The following is a 20,000-nucleotide window of genomic DNA, read 5'->3' as shown; positions in this document are numbered from 1 at the left end:
CCTTGTCATCTTACCCCTGTGCAGCACCACCTACATGAGTGTGGACAGGATTGTGTCCAGTTCCATTTGTCCACACGGCCAGTGCATTGTGGTCAGGCCACACAGTGAGCTTTATAGTCCACACCCACTGACCTTCTATGACTCTTGATAGGGTGTACTGGGAACAGCGAACTGTCCAGAGATTACACAACCATAATTCATCGCTTCCCTTTTGAAACAGCTCATAAAACGAACAATATATCACTGTTAAATTAAGCACTAAAGAGCACTGCTTACAGAGGAAGTCAGTTCAAGCCCAGTCAAATGAGGGGGGGGAAAGTTATTTTACAAGTTTGACAACTTTCCAAAAAAAATCAAAAGGTAGATACAAGCCTATTTGCATGAGGGGAGATTAAAAGAAGGGAAGACAGAGAAAAAAAGAAAACGAGTGTGAAGAGCACAAAGGCAGCTCCCGCCATCAGGAGAGGGCCAAACCCGTCGAAACTACTCTCATTTGATTGATGAGCACAGCCATCTCTCTCTCTCTCTCTCTCTCTCTCTCTCTCTCTCTCTCTCTCTCTCTGTCTCTCTTTCTTTCTCTCTCTCTCCTCTCCCAAACCTCGCTCCACCTGTCAGCTGAGCACACAGAGAGAAGCAGGGGAGTCTGGGACTCAAAGAGCAGAGCTCCTGCTGAACGCCACCCCCCTGTTTGGGAGGGGAGCCGGGCCGGTGGTGATGGGCATGGTGTGTGTGTGTGTGTGTTTGTGTGTGTGTGTGTGTGTGTGTCAGTGAGTGTAAAGAGAGGGGCGAAGGGGAGGGGGAGGGGGGGGGGGGTGAGCGTCGAATGAAGAAGCGAAACAATAGTGACAGGCACACAGGCTGGGGGTTTGCTGGTCGGATTAGCTCCAATAGCCATAATAAATGAAACAAGAGGACGGAATAAAAACAGGGGGGCGGCTGACTGAAGGGCCGGCTTATGGGAAGTGGCAGGCCAGGCAAGCCCCCGGGCACTGAATTAGTTTTGCCACTCGATAATTTGACTGATTCACTCGAGTGGCCGGAGAAGGCACGGCCGGCGAACTCCGACTCCCAGCCCAGTCCGCCTCGTAATGGAGTAACCAGCCCGCTCGTTACCCACACGGAACACACACACTCGCGCGCACACACGCACACGCACACACGCACACACACACACACACACACACACACACACACACACACACACATGTATTCAGTCAGAGGGTGGAAGAGGGTGTGAGAGACAGAGTGTGTGTGTGTCTGTGTGTCATGTGTGCACTTGTGATAGAGAGAGAGAAAGAAAAAGAGGAAAAGACAGAGAGAGCTGTGTTTGTGTGTGTTTGTGAAAGAATCAGACAAGAGAGCGTGAAAAAGACAGAAACTGGCACAAAGACAGAGAAAGAGAGAGACCTAAAGATAAGAGAGAGAGAGAGAGAGAGAGAGAGAGAGAGAGAGAGATAAAGAGAGGAAGAGAGATAGGGAAAGAGTGAGACATGCCAGAGAGAGAGAGAGCGATAGAAGGAGAGAAATGGGCTAGTGTAGATTGGTTTGATGACCGGCAGGTGCGCTAGGCAGGTCGCTCCTATCGGAGGCTCCTGCATGCGCTGATGCAGGTGAGCTGATGCAGGTGCGCTGGGCAGGTCGCTCCTATCGGAGGCTGCTGCATGCGCTGATGCAGGTGAGCTGATGCAGGTGCGCTGGGCAGGTCGCTCCTATCGGAGGCTGCTGCATGCACTGATGCAGATGGCTTCACTTTCCTCAGTGCTCACTGTCACTGCTCCGGGCCCAACTGGGGAGCTCCCAAAAGACCTGCCACACAGGTGGCAGTGTGTGTGTGTGTGTGTGTGTGTGTGTGTGTGTAGACCCCTAGGGAAAGCAGGCAGACTACAGACTCGATGCTGAGTGGAGATTTTGTGCTTGGTGTTGCGTGGCATACTGGCTGTCAGGCCAAGGTTTCTGTGCAGAGGGCCCCTCTGTGGATTAGAAGTGTGTGTGTGCGCGCATATGAGTGTGTGTAGGTGTGTGCATGTGTGTATGTATGTTTCTTTGTGTGTTTTTGAATTGTTTGTTTGTGTGCGTGTATGTGTGTGTGTGTGTGTGTGTGTGTGTGTGTGAGAGTGTGCGTGTGTAAGGATGACCTGATGTGGGGGTGACCTAACTGTCACGCAACAATAGACAGGATCCTGAGAATTGTGAGTGGGAGGATAAAAGGGTCTGTGTGTGTGTGTGTGTGTACATGCCTCTATATGTGCGAGATATGCGTGATAAATTCATCATAGCGTGCGTCAAAAATATAATGTATAATCTGCACTTTTTATTTATGGGTGTATGCATTCAATGGACTTTGTTTGTGTCTGTGTTTTGGGTTTGTGTTATGTGTCTCTGTGTGTGTGTGTGTGTGTGTGTGTGTGTGTGTGTGTGTGTGTGTGTGTGTGTGTGTGTGTGTGTGTGTGTGTGTGTGTGCATATGTTTGTATGTCAATGTTTGTGTGTGTGTTTGTGTGTGTGTGTGTTGCTCTGCCAGTGTGTGTGTGTGAGAGAGAGTGGTGTCCCAGTGAGGGGCCAGGCCTTCAGCTCCCGCGTGTGATAATGTTATATCAGAGGGGCCAGCCCCGAGCCCTGCTTAACAAAGACGTCCCGCAGGGGGCATTCTCCCACTCCCCCACAGCCCAGGAATCTGTCACAGCCACCGAGAGAGAGAGAGAGAGAGAGAGGGGAGGGGGGAATGAGAGGGAGATGGGGAGAGAGAGGAGAGGAGAGAAGAGGAGGGGAGGGGTATGCTTGTCTGTCTATGCGCCACAGTTGAAGGCCAACCTTTGCTTAACCTTTTACATGTTGAAAGCACGTTTCGCCACTGGCTTATTAATTTGGACAAGGTCACCTTTTCGTGCTCCCTCTCTCTTTCCCTCTCCCTCTCTCTCTCATTTTAATGCCAGATTAGCAGAGCCCGATCGCAAACTTTGATGTAGGAAAAAATTGTGCAGATGCCGGCAACTCTTGGGCCTGGCGAGTAGAAATTAGTGCGACTTTATTGATGCGCTATCGACGTGCCTTTCCTTTCTTATTCCTTTTTTTCCCGCCACAGCAGGAGGGGGGATGAAATGTCAACGTGCCGTACGCAGGGGTAAGTAGCAGTGTAAGCAGTAAAGCGGGCATTTACATACTGTACTGTCAAAATGAATAACCTCATCTGCAGGATGCTGAGCCCATTTTTTTTTTTTTTTTTTTGCTCGCTCACTCCGGTCCTGATGGTCTGCGACTCGCCGGCCAAGCCAGCTCAGGCCCAAATGAAACTCTGGGAGAAACCCACAAAAGGACAGACTCCACACTCTCTCTTCTGTTCTCTGCTCTGTGTGTGAGAGAGAGTGAAAGTGTGTGTGTGTGTGTGTGTGTGTGTGTGTGTGTGTCCTTCAGACTGCCCAGCGGGTTCTATTTTCAGATTCGCCCTTAGAGAGAGATAGAGAGAGAGAGAGAGAGAGAGAGAGAGAGAGAGAGAGAGAGAGAGAGATAGTAAGGGATGTGACATTCCTGTGCTCCTATGGACTCTTCAAAGCAGTCTGTATCTGGGCACCCAAAAGGGTGAAGCCCCCTTTCCCAGGCTGTGATATAAATGCACACAGGCACATGCTGCCAGATCCTTGTGATGGCTGACACACACACACACACACACACACACACATACACAGTAATCGTTGTGAGAACTCTTAATATTTATACACATTAATAATCCAACCATACGTGGTCCAATGGAAGACTTTCCTTAACAACTCTTAGGAAATAAATGCTCTACAGTCTTATTTGAATATTTGATATTTCATATTTGAAATATCTAGACAAATACGATCTTACTGAAAAATGGGATTGGATAGGTGTGAAGTGGGCTTTAACATTAGGGTCATGGGTAGAGGATTCGGCAGGTGAAAAATAGCTGATGCTTAATCCGGGTAGTCAAGTATTTCATTAAAAGTTCATATTTAATTTACTAGTTGTTTGTTGCTATCCAAAGAACCTGTCCTAATCTTGCACTTCTCAATTTAAAATGGAAGAATATGTTTTAGCTTCTCCTCTAATTTTCTGGGAATTTTAATTCACACAAAACCTATCATTTGACAGCAGATTAGCAGAACCCCTACGGCTTACTAACTCCACAGGGCCATCACACTGTACATCCCTTCAAGACACACAAACACACACACACACATATTGACACACATTGACACACATTGACACACACACAAAAACACACACAAACACACACACACACACAAACAGCAGCAGAGGTGGGGTGGCTTTCATAAGAACTGTCTCTTAGTGTGACACATTTCAAACAGGAGTTAGCGATGATGGCGTAGGGGGTGGTGTTGGATATGAGGATCTGGAGAAGGGAGAGGGTGGTGGTGATGGTTGGGGGGGGGGGGGGGGTTAGAACCGGTGGGGGTGAATCTGTCTTCACATGTCGCCCGCAGCAGAAAAACACGCGCGCGCCACGCAGATAGGAGAAGTCTTGAACGTGAGTCACTGGCTTCAAACTGTCACTCATGAAGAAGCTGCTAATTAAATGGCTAATTATAGAGCTAATACTGCCAACTGTAAAGGCTGATAAGGAGGCCACTGCCACGGCCCATAGACAGTGGGGAGCAGGTGAGAGCTGCACCATATGAAGGAAATATATAAATTATATATATATATATATATATATATATATATATATATGTATATATATATATATATACAGTCATATATATATATAAAGAAACCAGTCCATCTAGTTTTAAATAAAAAATGAGACCTCGCTAGGTCTTTTTAAATATTAGTTTATCATGTGAACTGGTGGCTTGATTTGGGTTCCGTGCCCCTCAAAACTCTTCTGGAGTCCATATGAAAAATGCCATTTTCTGGGCTGAGGGTGTAGAAATGCAACAGTTGAATCATAGCAGTTGAGAGGCCATCGTCTGCTGGTGGTCTGTGTTAGCTCATGCTAGACATTACCCACGTCCTGAGGCACTTTCTTGGACTGAAACTGTCACTGATTTGAGCTTGATACCTGTCAAACTGAAACGCTGTCAAGTAGAAGAGCAGAAAAAAGAAGTGGGAGACGAAGACTCACAAGAAGAAGAAAGATTACAATATGGAAAAACGCTCAACTAGCATTCTCCCTTCCACTTTTCCCACTTAACCGATCATTAGACAGACCAGACTGGAGATACACAGAAGAGAAAAGAATGGAAAGTAAGTACTAATCATCTCTCTCTCTCTCCATTTCTCTCTTTCATTATGATGTCTGCGTTTTAACAGTCTGCCTAAATTAGTAATGGCTTTTGAGACAACACACACACACACACACACACACACACACACACACACACACACACACACACACACCTATCCCTGATCCTTCATTAAACAAAGATATCTGTGAGCTCTACTACCACCTACACAATCTGATTCCCCCACCTTATCCCATCCTATGCATATGTGCAATCAGCATGTGTTCCCCCGCCTCCTCCAAAAGGCAAAGCTGCTTATTGCTCTTCTCCGGGCGGAGCCCCCATCCCCTGTGCAGCCTGCAACTCACTCCATCAATCTGTGATGTAAGGCGGAGACATCTGGCCTCCATAACGCGCCAGAAATGTTTCATGGTGAAGGCACACTGGAGGAATGTCAGGTATGCAACACTAGATAGCATATCTATGGTGGAGATACAGGGCTCGTAGTGCACTTGAAATACTTGGAGTGTTTGGGAAAAAAATGAACTGCATTATTGGTCACTGGCCTTAGCAACTACATATATATATAAAGGTTTCTTTAAGCCATTCCCCTTCCCTTTGTAGTGTTTTGTCTCTATTAAGACACTCAAACGGATGAGGGAACACAGATTAGGACCTTCCATCTCTCTTTCATCAGTTACCAACTGCTTGTGATATCTATATCCCTCTCTCTCTCCCTCTTTCTCTCTCTCTCTTCCCTCTTTTTTCTCTCTCTCCCCTCTTTCCCTCTTTCTCCTGTCTCTCTCTCGTTCCCTGAGTAGGTCCCTGGCTCGCTGGTTCATTAGCATGTGTGAGGGCTGGGCCGGCCCATATGTCACTAAACAGATCTCCATGTTTTATTTATTCCCGCTTATTCCTCCGGCAGCCTTAACCCTTTCCACCGCGCACCACGGTTGTGCTATGGCTGCGCCGCAGCGTTCTGCACCGCACCGGGCCGCATGCGGCCCCAGGGCCCTCTCCGCACCGCTGGGGAGCCCATGCCACAGCTGCAGCATCTCCACAGCACAATTAAACAGACAACTGGAAGCACTTATTTTCTGTCTGTTGTCTGGTTGTCTTTTTGCCCGATTTTTGTTTTGTTTTTTTCCCCCCTGTTTCCTAGAAACCAGCCGATGTGAGCGGTGTGAGCAGAAGCCAGCAGCTTTCTCTCCGTGGCTAAGTGTGTGTGTGTGTGCCAGGGTCCCTCAGAAGGAAGTGCACTTACACTCACACACTTCATCACTGTCACATTATAGTATGCACTTTTATACATCTTTATTATCTTTGTGAGCCTACATGTGATGCATATTTAACTTGTGTTTAATCTGTTTATTTATTGTGTGCTATTTGTCATACTGTAATGACCACAACTCTGTAACAATCAACATTATTACATTTTAGTTAACATGATGAACAGTCAAGGAAAAATAAATCAAATCAAATGAAATCTCACACACATGACGTGTCTGTGAACATACACCCCTAGATCTGAAATGCCGGGCCTCAGTTAGGGAAATCAATAGTATAGCATAGGGAGAGAGAGAGGAAGAGAGGAAGAGAGAGAGGGGGGGGAGAGAGAGAGAGAGAGAGAGAGGAACAGCTAAAGCCCAGCAGGAAAACAGAAGAGAGTAAGTGAAAAAAGAGTAGAAGAGAAGAGAGCAGAGCAAAGCTATGAGACTGCAGTGACAGACTTAAACACTATTTCTTGAATTTCCCCTGGGGATCAATAAAGTATCTATCTATCTATCTATCTATCTATCTATCTATCTATCTATCTATCTATCTATCTATTTATCAGAGCGGAGTGGAGTGAGTGTGGACAGAGTGGGAAAGGGGACTGGGGGGTGGGGTGGACTGGGGTGGGGGGACTGGGTTGGGCTGGAGTGGACTGGGGTGGGGGGACTGGGTTGGGAAGTGGGGTTGGCAGAAGTAGGGGGGTGGGGAGATGGGTGGGTGGGTAGCAGGCACTCCTCCCAGTTTTCAGGGGGGGCTAGCAGATGGAGGAGCTGCCCCCAGTGGGACATGCCATTCATCAAAGTCACCGGCGAGGCCCTGCGATTGTTTTCACCCACAGAGAGGGAGAGAAAGGAAAGAGAGAGAGAGAGAGAGAGAGAGAGAGAGAGAGAGAGAGAGCTGAAGGGGGGAGGAAAGAGGGACAGAAAGAGAAGGAGAGAGAGAGATAGAACAGAGTGTGAGTGTCAGAGTATGATGGAGGACAGAAAGGTAGACACAATGTAAGTGTGTGACTATTTGTTCAAGAATGTGATAGGGAAAGGCATTGACCTGTGTGTGTGTGTGTGTGTGTGTGTGTTACTGTGTGTGTGCAAAGGTATGTGACAGAAAATAAGAGCGAAAGACAGAGAAGAGCGAGAGAAGAAAGAGGAGAGTGACAGATGGATGAAAAAGAGAGAAAACAGGAGAGGGCAGAAGGAGCAGAAGAGAAAAAAGAGAGAGAGAGAGAGAGAGGCAGACACTCTTCTCTTAGCACCAGCCCCATCGGTACAGCACGTCTCTGCTTATCTTTCAACAGCACCTATCAGAGAGATGGAGGGGCAGGAACCAGGGGGGTGAGGAAGAGGAGCAACAAGAGGAGTGACAAGACACTCTCTCTCCTCCTCCTCCTCCTCCTCCTTCTACCCTCTTCTCCTTTTAGTGGAGGGGAAAATAACCTCCCTCCATCACCTCCCAAAAAATGTGCACTGAAGTCTGCCAAGCAGTGAAACATTAATTAAACCAGCTTGTTTATTTATTCGAACACTCATCACAAGACCTTACAGTGTGTGGTGGAACTTTGAGCATATTTAGGCCACACCGGGATTATATTTCATGTTTTTTGGCAACGGCACTAAATGTTTGAGAGTGACAGATATTTATCTATGTGAAGACTTTGGAAGTGGAACATCAGAAGCCCGAAGTGCCAAAAGTGTGGCTCCTATCGCTCCAATCTCTCTTCATCAGTTTATCTCTTCATCTCTTTCTCTCTGTGTCTCTCTATCTCCCTGGTGAGGTGCGTTATGGGACTGCTCGGTGCTGTAATGTAATGGCAGCTTTCGCTGCGTTTGCTAGTGAGACGCGTTATGGTTTGTTGAAACTTTAATGAAGACCGAAGTGGTTTGTTGATGTTTCAATAAAGGCACATTAAAGTGGCTCCAGGTCTCACCTCGCACTTCTCTCGTTCTCCTCTCTGTCTCTTTTTTCTGCAACTCACTCTCTCGCTTCCGCCCTCCCTTTTTCTGCCCATGCAGATTTGTTCTCTCTTCTCTTTCTCTCTTTCTCTGTTTGTCTATCTCTCTCTCTCTCTCTCTTTCTCTCCTTCATCTCCCCCCTTTGTCTACATATTAAAGCTCTCCTCTGTCTCCATGGACGAGGCAGTGAATTGCTCTTTGAGAGAGCAAGTGGAGAAGAGGGACTCATGTTTTACATGATGACTGAGCCAGTACAGGGTGGTGATGGGGGTGGGGGTGTGTGTGTTAAGGCAGTAGTGGAAGGAGAGGGAGGTGGAGAGGGGTGGTGGTGGTTGGAGGAGGATAGGGGGGGGGGGCATCCTAATTCCTGCTGTTTGTTCAGTTCCCCAGAGCAGCAGAGCCTTCTGATGTTTCTGTCAACAGCAATCCAGGAAACCAAACGCCAAAACAAAACCCACTAACACGCGCTTCGCATTTGTGCCATTTGCTCCCCCCCCCCTCTCTCTCTCTCTCTCTTCCTCCCTCCTTCTCTATGCTCCTCCACTCGTGCAGCTGCCAATGAGGGACTCACTCGAAGAGGAGGAATAGAAGAAAAGAGGAGGAGGAGGATGGTGGGGTGGGGGAAGAAACAAAACAAAACAGAACAAAAAAAAAAAAAACAACTGTTGGTCCCCAGTGAGCACTTCCCAATTTCTCTCTCCCTCGGCAGGACAGATCTCTCTGCAACAGAGCAACGATCAGACGCCATTAAGTCCCCAGCACCCGCTCCTCCAGGGTGACTAATTGTAGCATTAGGTGGAAATAACAGCGTAAATTGCTGGTAATAATTAAACGACAACTCTGATCAAAATCTGTTAAGGCGCAGTCGCAAATGTGCTCTTACTCCAAGTAACTGCTGCCTCGTGCAACCCAGTGTGGCACACATGTTCACTGCCAAGTGACGCCTACTATTATTAGTACATTTACTAATTAAATTCTTTGGAAAGATTTTTTTTTTCTTCTTCATTTCTCTCAAGTGAATTCCCTCGCAGTTGTCTGAACTGATTTGTAAAGTTCACGACTAGATGAAGACAAACGACGTGCTACTGTGATGTATCTGAACGTCATCTATCCTCATGATCCCACAAAAACCTCAACAGTGACAAATGATTAGAATTGTAATGTAAAATGTGGTGATGATCATGAGGAAGATGAGGATGAGGATGATGATAAAGATGCTGAAGATGATGACAGACGCTAGAGGAGTCATTATATGTGTGTGTGTGTGGTTCTTTGACACGTAAGTGAGAGGTCGGCGAGTGTGTTCTGTCCTCTGTTACCTGTGGTGTGTGTGTGTGTGTGTGTGTCTGTGTGTGAGATCCCTCCCTCATGCATACATAACGGTGTGGTTTGTCTGTAGCAGTGGAAAAAAACAACACTGAGCCTCTGTTGAACAGATCAGCAGGATGTCCCATTAACTTAATGCAGGGGCTTTCAGGAATACTGTCACCCCACCACACACACACACACACACACACACACACACACACACACACACACACACACACACACACACACACACACACACACACACACACACACACACAAACACAAACACACACACAGACCGCCAACTCTATGCCATAATCTACAGCAGCGGTGCACGAGGAAAATAACTGAAGCCTGAATCTCAAAAACAAGGCCACACACACACACACACACACACACATACACACACACACACACACACACACACACACACACACACACACACACACACACACACACACACAACACCTCCACAGTTCTCTTTGTGCATTTTCAATTGAATTGGTTTACCAATTAAATTAAATGAATTTGATTGAGGGGAATGTTATCCTGTTTCACGGCCAGTGACGGTAATGTTTGTTGAGGTGCTGTGAAATGCTTGGCACATATCAAAGGAATTAAATGTGTCCTTTACCTAATGCTCATGCCTCCTGCAATACTAGGAGTGTGCAAGCGGCAGAAATCTTTAATCTGGTCCAGGATCAGACAGGCAGCTCTTATGCGCAGTCAGACATCAAAATGTATCTTGTGATAAATTGACTACTGCAGATAAAATACAAAGTGCACACACACACACACACACACACACACACACACACACACACACACACACACACACACACACATCCACAAGCACACACACACACACACACACACACACGCATGCATGTAAACATACACACACATATCTAAATCAAATAGTTTAAAACAACAAATCTAATTATTTACATATGTCAATACTGAAAAATACTTGAGTGCTTCTTTATAATTAGAGCAAAGCGAAATAAAAGCATAAGCAATGTTTCTCAGGAGGACACACAGACATGCCAGTGAGACATTTGGGAGAATGCAGATGCTTACTGAATAAGGAAGTGGAGGGGGGTGGGAGGATGGGCCAGGGGTGAGCGACACACACACACACACACACACACACACACACACACATAATAACACGCGTCATCTGAAATCAATCAGTCCCATCGCTAACTGACTGCTCGGGGCTCGCGGCTGTTTGGATCAATAGCCAAGCTGGCCATTGTGAGGGCTAAATTGCCACTACCATCAGCAATCCGGAGAGGAAAGGAGACCGGAGGAAGACAACCGGGTGCCCGCCTGCAGTCTGCTGGAGGGAGCTGACCACATGCACCGCCAGAGAGGACACAAACACACACACACACTCAGACACACACAGATACACACACACACACACACACACACACACACACACACACACACACACACACACACAGATGCACGCACACAAAGAGTACAAACACAGACACACGAACACACACACACACACACACACAGCATGTGTCTATGCATGTGTGTGTGTGTCTGTATGTATGTGTGTGTGTGTGTGTGTGTGTACAATAGTATGGAACAATGACGGGAAAGAAAAGTAAACTGATTTTTAAAAGTGAAATGAAGAATACACATTAAATATAGGAACGTTTTTTTTTTAAAAGCAACATGACAAAGAGAGCGAGAGATAAAGAAAGAGAGAGAGAGAGAGAGGGAGAGAGAACAAATACATGTGTGAGAAAGCGCAACAGAAATCCAATAGTTTAACCTCTGTTTGAGACGCAGCCGTGTCCACTGAAGGACAGAGGGCGAAAATCAATAGGAGCTGATTTGCAGAAGGAGGAGGAGGAGTGGGAGGAGAGGAGAGATGAGCAGCGAGGGGAGAGAAGAAAAGGGAAAAAGGCAGACCACAGAGAGAGAGAGAGAGAGAGAGAGAGAGCATGGACAAAAACAGAGAAGGGGGGGACAGAGGAAGACCTTAAAACAGAAATATCAGAACCTTTGCTAGATTAGTACCAAATGAACCCCAAACATAAAGGGAGACAAAGTCAGCACTATTTATACTGCCACTTTTTGCTGCATAATTAATGTGTGAGAGAAAATAGTCTCTTGTGTTTGGGTGTGTGTGTGTGTGTGTGGGGGGGGGGGGGGGTGCGGGGGAGCGGGAAGGTGTCCTCTGTCTATTTTTCACCACATTCAGGTTTTCAATGTAGGAAGCTCGCTCAAGGTTGTGTAACGGAGAGACAGTGTAGCTGGACAGCTGTGCAGTGTGGACCTCACTCCCAGAGTGCACCGCTAGCAACAAGGCTAGCAGATGTGGCTCTTAGCATCCTTCCGTGCTTGCTCCAAATTCTAGAACCCATGTGGCCCGGGTCTGGTCCGGCCGGTCTGATCTAGTTCACCACTTTCTGGGTTTCATGTCTCAGAGGTTTAGTGTTAAGGACCTGGTACAGGAGGCTCTGGAGAGGCATATGAGAGGATGGTGGAAAGGATGAGAACCACCCCCACCACCATCAGGTGAAGGCTTCCTCCAGGTGGCTGCAGTGGAGCGGGGAGAAGACCGGAGAGAGGGGCATGAAGGACCAGCGGCAGACCGGAGAGAGGGCAGAGCAGAGAGAGGGGCATGAAGGACCAGCGGCAGACCGGAGAGATGGTGCCGGGGGACAAAGACACATCCCAGCTGGTGGGACTACATGTTTGGGTGGCAAGAGTGATGATGATGTGTGTGTGTGTGTGTGGGGGGGGGGGGTCATGATGGCCAGAGGATACAGGGAGGACTGGGGGCAGTGGCTCACCTGTGTGGGAGAGCAGGCCGGGGGAGAGCAGGCCGTGGACACCATGGGGCAGGAGCCTGGAGCTGTCCTGCATGGGCACCCCTAGGGAACGCTTGGGAGGGCGACCGGGCCTGGAGCTGAGAGAGAGAGAGAGAGAGAGAAGGACCTGGTTATAAAACTTTAATTCATTTAATGAAGTAAATACATATTTCACAGTTTAGTTCATCACACCGTGTATTAACAAAAATCAACTCTCAGTGCACCATTATCCAAAGACATCCTTCGTGCAATTTAGATTTCTGGTAAACAATGATCCCAGTGTTCACAGATATTGTAAACAACACTTCTAATTGCTTAAATGGAAGCGTGAGAAAAAGACAGAGAAAGAGTGTGTGTAAGGGAGGGAGAGAGAGAGAGAAATAAATAATAGGCCTCGTTTTACCTCTTTAGGAAAAAAAATGTATGCTATATATAAATCACAAATCTAAAGTTATTATGTGAAGGCCAAGGCTAAGTCTCTAAAGTAAAGTCCTTTAGAATGTCCTGATTCAGTGACACAGAAGAAAAATAGGTATAACGCAATGCGAGATGAATCAGTGACCAATGAAAAGGTTTCTCCATTACAGCATGATGCAGTCATTCTACCCCCCACAAACAAACACATACATTTTCTCATTCTCTTTCTCACTGGCCTACATAAAACTGCACACATGCACACACGCACACACACACACACACACTGCTTCCTGGCCTGTGTGCTATAACATAAATATAAGCTATTGTAATACCCATCACACTTCCTCGCCTAAAAGCACACACACAAACAACGCAAACACACACACACACACACACACACACACACACACACACACACACACACACACACACACAGACACAGTAAGTCTCTCTCTTTCTCATTCTCTCTCTCTCTCTCACACACACACACACACACACACAGTCTCTTTCTCTGTCACACGCACAGATGCATGTGGTATGGGTGTGGGTATTAGGCAGTGGCAGGTAGTCTGAGATCCAGCAGCGATAGAACACACAGGAGACCCAGGATACAAATGTGGCCCCCTGGAACGCCAGATAGCGATCAGCTCCAAAAAAGCACATGCCTTGAAGTCTCATATTCCTACAGGACCCTATCTGATAAGGGCTCGGCGACGCACAGGCACATTGTTTTCACATCTCTCTCTCTCTCTCTCTTTCTCTCTCTCTCTCTTACATCCATTGTACTGCCTCTCCCCCCTCTAAGTGTGTGTATGTGTGTGTATGTGTACCTGTGTACGTGTATAAAATTCGAGCGATGAGATTCCTGCCCCCAAGGGGACAGGAAGTGGGAAGCAAGCTAAAACTTTCCTCAAGTTATGCAACAACACCCAACACCTCATCCCAGATCTTCACACACACACACACACACACACACACACACACACACACACACACACACACACACACACACACACACACACACACACACACACACACCCTGTATTAATCGTCACACTCACATCCATACATGATACTTCCATACATATTTCCCACACAGGAATATACACAAATTAATGCAGACACACACAAAGGGAATACCTCATCACCATTGTCTACCATGAACATTAGATCAACTATGCACATGTACGAACATATAATACAAACACAATAGACTGAGCATTTTCATGTCCAATAGGCTGATAAAAAGATAACAAAACAAAAAGATAAAACAAAACGATGAAACAAAAAGGTAACAAAACAATAAAAAAGCCAGGCTAAAAAGATAAAAAGCCAGGCTAAAAAGATAAAAAAGCCAGGCTAAAAAGATAAAAAGCCAGGCTAAAAAGATAAAAAGCCAGGCTAAAAAAATAAAAAGCCAGGCTAAAAAGATAAAAAGCCAGGCTAAAAAGATAAAAAAGCCAGGCTAAAAAGATAAAAAGCCAGGCTAAAAAGATAAAAAGCCAGGCTATTGTAGTATGTTTCTTTAGTGGAATGGCCATGGTAGTGTTGGTTCCATATCTAGACACAATGTGAAAATGGCTGCCTTAGAGTGAGCGCAAGGAAGGTGGATATGTCATTAAAAAAACCCATCAACATGTGGACATGGTTGATCTACTGATTTTGTCAGACGTCAATAAAAACAGCTCACGATCATTCTCTGTCTAGCTACATTTGATGTTGATAAACAAGACAGAGCATAAAGTTAAATGTAAAAGACTGTACGTTTACATCATGCCCTCAATGGTTTATGGCACATCTGTAAGCTTTTACAATCTTTTGATGTCAACCTGAATCTATTCTAAAAAGGTTTTGGATCTATATAAAAGCATTCATAATAAAAAAAAAGAATTTTAATCTACCAGACCACTGCTATTATACCTGTTCTAGATAGGGCTGCTTGCATTACACAATAATCAAACCACTGGGAGACTTTTGCTATGCTCCACAGTCTGAAGAAATAGGTCATAAAATACTTGAGAAAGTACATGATGATTGGGAGGGCTTAACTTCCATCAAACTCTATACTGTACATCCGAATACACACTGTACTGCCTGAACGAGCAACCACAGGCAGTTTCTGGAGTAAAACGACTCCATTACGTGCAATATCTGCTATTGAGTGGCCAGCCATTTCAATCGATGGTAAACTCCCTGTGAACCCACACCGCGCTTCAAGAGGCCGGGTGTTCCACCGGGCAAGCCTCGCGCCACCTCCCCTGGCGTCGCCACCGACTGTCAACAGCTCAAAGTGGACCGATGAAAATGCACAGCACTCGCGACTGTCACTTTTTACTAATCCAATTAAAAACTATGAACAGTCAAGCGTGTGAAACAGAGTGGGGAAGGGAGGGGGGGGGGGCTTAATCAACATTAATCACTTTTCCGGGTGTAGCCAGCCAGTCCGTAACTCAAGACCGCTCGATGGTGTTAACTGTAGCATGTCCAAGATGGCAGCTTCTACAGCAGTCAACAAAACGTGCACCAACATCCCAACTGTTGTCAGGACAGTCAAGAAAGGAAAGAAAATCGTTCAAATGCTAATGTGTTTGTTTAGCTGTTTATTTCAAGTTGTAAATCTTTGATACATAAACTTCTTAAAGAAAAGACTGTGAAAAAGTCAATAAAATTGAGTTGAATTTAATCTATCTAATGTAATTACTTTTTTAAGTCCAGTACAGTAAAATAAAACAGATAATGTAAAATTAAATAAAGTCCAATTTTGATATTTATATATATTTGTATACCAATTTAAGTGCAAGTTAAGTGATTATTTTGTGTTGATGAACCTTTCTCCTCCAAACAAATGGAATAAACTCATAATAATTTCAAGTGCTGAAAATTTACAAGGCGCTTTATAATTCCTGCTACGTGGTGGTCTTGAAAAACAATCAATTACCAACATTTTCCTATAATGTGTCAACATTTCCGGAGAGGAAACCAAATTAAAAAACAAGCTGGCGGAGCAGAGCAGAGTGAGGTTCTGTGGGGTCAGCCCTGCCCAGCCCAGGAATCGGAGACATCGCCACACCGAGCGAAGTGGACCGGTCTACCAGGGTGGAAACCTGCAGACGGCTGCTGGACGCCCGTGTTAGCGGGCGTAAGCAGACATTTCCGCTGCCGCCACAGCCGACGACTCCAAGAAGAGGAGGAGGAAAAGGAGCTCTTCCCCTCCCAAGTGTTTGACTTTCCATCCACTCGGGCCGTGAGTCCAGGCGCGCGAGGCAACCAGCACAATATCTTTTGTTTCGGGTTCTTATTACACGGCAGTGTCGCCTTTTTTTTTCTCCACGCGTTCCTGCATGGGGCGAGCCCCACTGAGTGTGTGTGTGTGTGTGTGTGTGTGAGTGTGTGAGAGATAGAGAGAGGGAGAGAGAGAGAGAGATTGAAAAAAAAAAATCCACTGGGGTCGTTAGAACTGAACTCAGGCTTTTTTTCCCATGAGGTGAATGCAAGAGTACAGATTCTTTCTCCACCCCCCCTCTCTCTCTCGCTCCCTCTCTCTCGCTCTCTCCCCCCTCTCCCCCCAGGGACACTTGAAGCCATTTGCTCATTCTGCCCCACTTTGCCTGGGTATTGTTGGGGTTCAAGCAGCTCTTTCCATGTGCAGGACAGGTGCTTCCTTAAATGAAATGATCCTCTCATCTAAGAATAGGATTAAGTGGACACATCGCATATCTTAATAGCACATTGTCTTGGAAGTGGAAATCCCTCCTCTACACTTGCAGGATCAGTGTTTTTTTTTTCCATGGTGACATGTTGGGCTATATTTGTTGAGTTATATTTGTTGGGTTAAATTTGTTGGGTTAAATTTGAGGCATTTCCCAGACTTTATTCCAGTCGTATGACCCATTAATGTTTCTACTGTTTTTAATTAAGTAGTCATTATTATCAGCTATTCCTTGTACAAAAAGATTGACTAGTTTATTTGTACATTCAGTCAACTCTTAGGCTTCAGGGTGTCAGCTTAAAGTGTCCTCCCCATCACATTTAATGATGCTCAGCGGTTGTGTGAGAGTGAGAAAAAGTGTGAGCATGAGCGTGTGTGTGTGTATGTTTGTGTGTGTGTGTGTGTGTATTTATGAGTGTAAACATTGGAATGGGAGAGTGTTTGTGTCTAAGTGTGAGAGTGAGTAAATGTGAGAGTTTGTGTCTAAGTGTGTGATTGAGTTTGTGCAAGTCTTTGTGTGTGTTAAAGTGTGAGTGTGAGTGTGTGTGTGTGTGTGTGTGTGTGTGTGTGTGTGTGTGTGTGTGTGTGTGTGTGTGTGTTTGACGCTCTCCCCCCCTCTTGTGTCGTGTGTACTGCACTGGGGCCTCCTCACAGACAGACCTACAGACAGACAGACTGGGAGACAGCACAAGTCCCCTTTCTCCACACACACACACACACACACACACACACACACAGAGAGAGAGAGAAAGAAAGAGAGACACACACACAAACACAGATTTGGTGAGTCCCGTTGGGCAGACAGAACAGATGGCAGTGAAAAGTCATTCACACGTTGCCGCACGCTCCCCTCCCTACCCCCCCCCCCAGCCACCCTCCCACACACACACACACACCTCTCGCCAACGGAAGAAAAAACCCTGTCAGTGCATTCGCCGCCACCAATCACTCGCCGCAAATCCCCGGCGACAGTGCTGCCGGGGCGGGGAGACGGTGCTAAAGTGGGTTACTAAGCACTTTTCATTCCCGGCGAGTTTCACAAATGTGCCCTTGTCATCTTTTAAACGGCCCTCATTAAATATTCATGCGCAGGAAGACACCTGCACGTCTCTCAGCCTCTCTCTGTTGTGCACCCGAGCTGCTGAAACGACGCAGGATTGGTGCAGAGCGAGGGTGGTGGGAGGGGTCTTTTTTTTGGGGGGGGGGGGGGGTTGGGGGTTGACACCGCCCCTAGGAAGCAGCTCCTGCCCGGAGGGAGTGGGTGGGGTTTGGAGTCGGTCGGCGGCACGTTCACATGTTCGCTCGTTTGCTCGTTTCCTCCAGTTCTCCTCCTCCACGGGCAGGATGCTGTGACTGATCAGAGATTTGTTCGGCTCTGTATTCTCCGCTAAGTCGCTGAATGCGCTACAAGACCAAGTGGCAGCGCTGGTCCTAGGCTCACAACCAGTGCCAACAGTCTCCAACGGGCCCATTCTGTTGGGGCACAAGTCTCATGTCAAGGCCCACTGGGAAACACTGGGCCATAACTGTTGTGCAGTACAGATTTGTTTTTATTTGTTTGTTTGTTTGTTAAGAAGAATAACAGCCTGAGTGATTGAGGGGAAGAGAGGGCCAGAGGTTGGTAAGTCAGGAAAACTTTGGACTAAAGTGTGAGTTGGGGGCAGTGTTTTAGGGGCTGAGTTGGGTGAAGGGTGGGTGCTGGTTGGATGGTGGGGGTTGGTGGGTGGGTGAGTGGGGGGGGGCAAATCTGATTTGAAATTTTTTAATGGGAAATGGTTTAAACAACAACAAAGCCACCAGCCCGGGTGAAAAAAAAGAGAGAAGGAAAAAAAAATGTACGAGTCAGGGTGCCTTTGAAGATATTTAATTAAAATCTAATCCTGCATTCTTAAAGGCTCACATAAATTAAGCTGTCAGTCAGGAGATTTATGCATTCACATTTGCATATTGCATACAATTCATCAATTACTCATGTTTGAAAGGCTCTCGTATCCCAGGGAGAGAAGCTGCCAGAGTGCCAACAGTGTGAGTGAGAGAGAGCGAGCGAGAGAGAGAGAGGGAGAGAGAGAGAGAGAGAGAGAGAGAGAGAGAGAGAAAGGGGAGAGCGAGGTGGGGCTTGCTGTGCCCACTGATGCCCAGGAGATGCCAGTCTCCATATGCCCGCGCATTCAACCAATACTGCTGAAAGCTCCACATCCCACTGTGCGCGGAGCCAGAAGCTGGCGCGGCTTTGTCTGCAAACGCACTCACTGCTGCAGCCCAGACTCCAACATTATACTTCCCCCTCCTACAGGAGCCAAGCAGACGCTGTAAACGTCCAATGCCACGGCATATATTGGAGCGCACAGAGTGTATCCAGCTCTCTGGATACAACAGCTTGTGCGAATAAGAGCAAAAAAAATCATATGGCTCCCCGGGCTCCTAAATAAACTCAGAGGCAGTGCTACCAGTTAGCATGCAGCATGCAGTGCAAAGCACTGCCCGCGTCTAAAAGTCACCCGATATAAAGCAATGGCACATGTAATGAGTGACGGCATTCGTATTATGATAACAGGAGTGATTTGCACTTTAATTTGGTCAGCATGGACAATAGGTCAGGCTCTGAGTGAGGGATCTGTGTAATAACTAGGGAGGGAGCGTGAAAGAGTGGGAGAGCGGGGATTAGGATCTCCCGAGGGCATTGGCCAGGCTGAGCAAGACGGGCGCCACCATTGCTATCTCAGGCCGGCCACTCGAGCATCTGCCATGTTTATGCACTGCCATGACCGGTGGAAAACACAAACACCTTCCACTGGAAACAAGAGAGCAAGACGAGGCCCACTACTGCAGAAGTAACAATGCTTCATTGATCCAGTAAACAACTGTTGTGTCCACACATTTCACTAAGTCCAGTCAATTAGCTGTGGACTAACGAAAGGAGAAAAGGGCCGGCCAGCACTTGTGGCTTGTGAGAGCTCTTCAGGGTTGAGTCACGGAAGCCTGACAGGGACAATTTACTTTGAAGGAGATTCTCTCCTGTTTGCACAAGTTTTTTTTGATTCCAGGAGCCTCCTGATAGCGTATCATTCAGCACTGACACACTAAACCAATGATGATTCATCAGAACTGGCTGTCAATCACACTGAAACACACACACACACACACACACAGTGTCCTCACATCCGTAACTTAAGCAACCCAGAATGGGTGCCAAGTGTTCAGAGGCAACCGAGCAGAGGACAGAGAGTCGTATGGAAGTGAGGGATGAAGAGAAAGTAGAAGAAGAGGAAGAAAGAAAAAGCAAAGCTGCTACAAAGGGAAGA

The 20,000-nt window shown here is 46.7% G+C and overlaps 1 protein-coding gene across 3 annotated transcripts in view; it reads right to left on the bottom strand.

Annotated features, from left to right (window-relative positions):
- The window catches only part of dacha (dachshund a), a 144,063-nt gene that overhangs the window by 65,145 nt on the left and 58,918 nt on the right, over positions 1-20,000 (bottom strand). For all 3 annotated transcript variants that reach the window (XM_076274555.1, XM_076274556.1, XM_076274557.1), the window contains exon 2: positions 12,555-12,670. In XM_076274555.1, the coding sequence (XP_076130670.1) occupies positions 12,555-12,670 (116 nt within the window). The remainder of the gene's footprint in view (positions 1-12,554; positions 12,671-20,000) is intronic.

The sequence above is a fragment of the Alosa pseudoharengus genome, unplaced genomic scaffold, assembly GCF_046254945.1.
Source record: "Alosa pseudoharengus isolate Yale_2024_CS ecotype anadromous, Long Island Sound unplaced genomic scaffold, YU_APseudo_1.1 YU_APseudo_1.1_scf_8, whole genome shotgun sequence".
Lineage (NCBI taxonomy): Eukaryota > Metazoa > Chordata > Actinopteri > Clupeiformes > Clupeidae > Alosa > Alosa pseudoharengus.
Note: the sequence above shows the minus strand (reverse complement) of the source record. Positions and strands in the feature narration are given on the sequence as shown.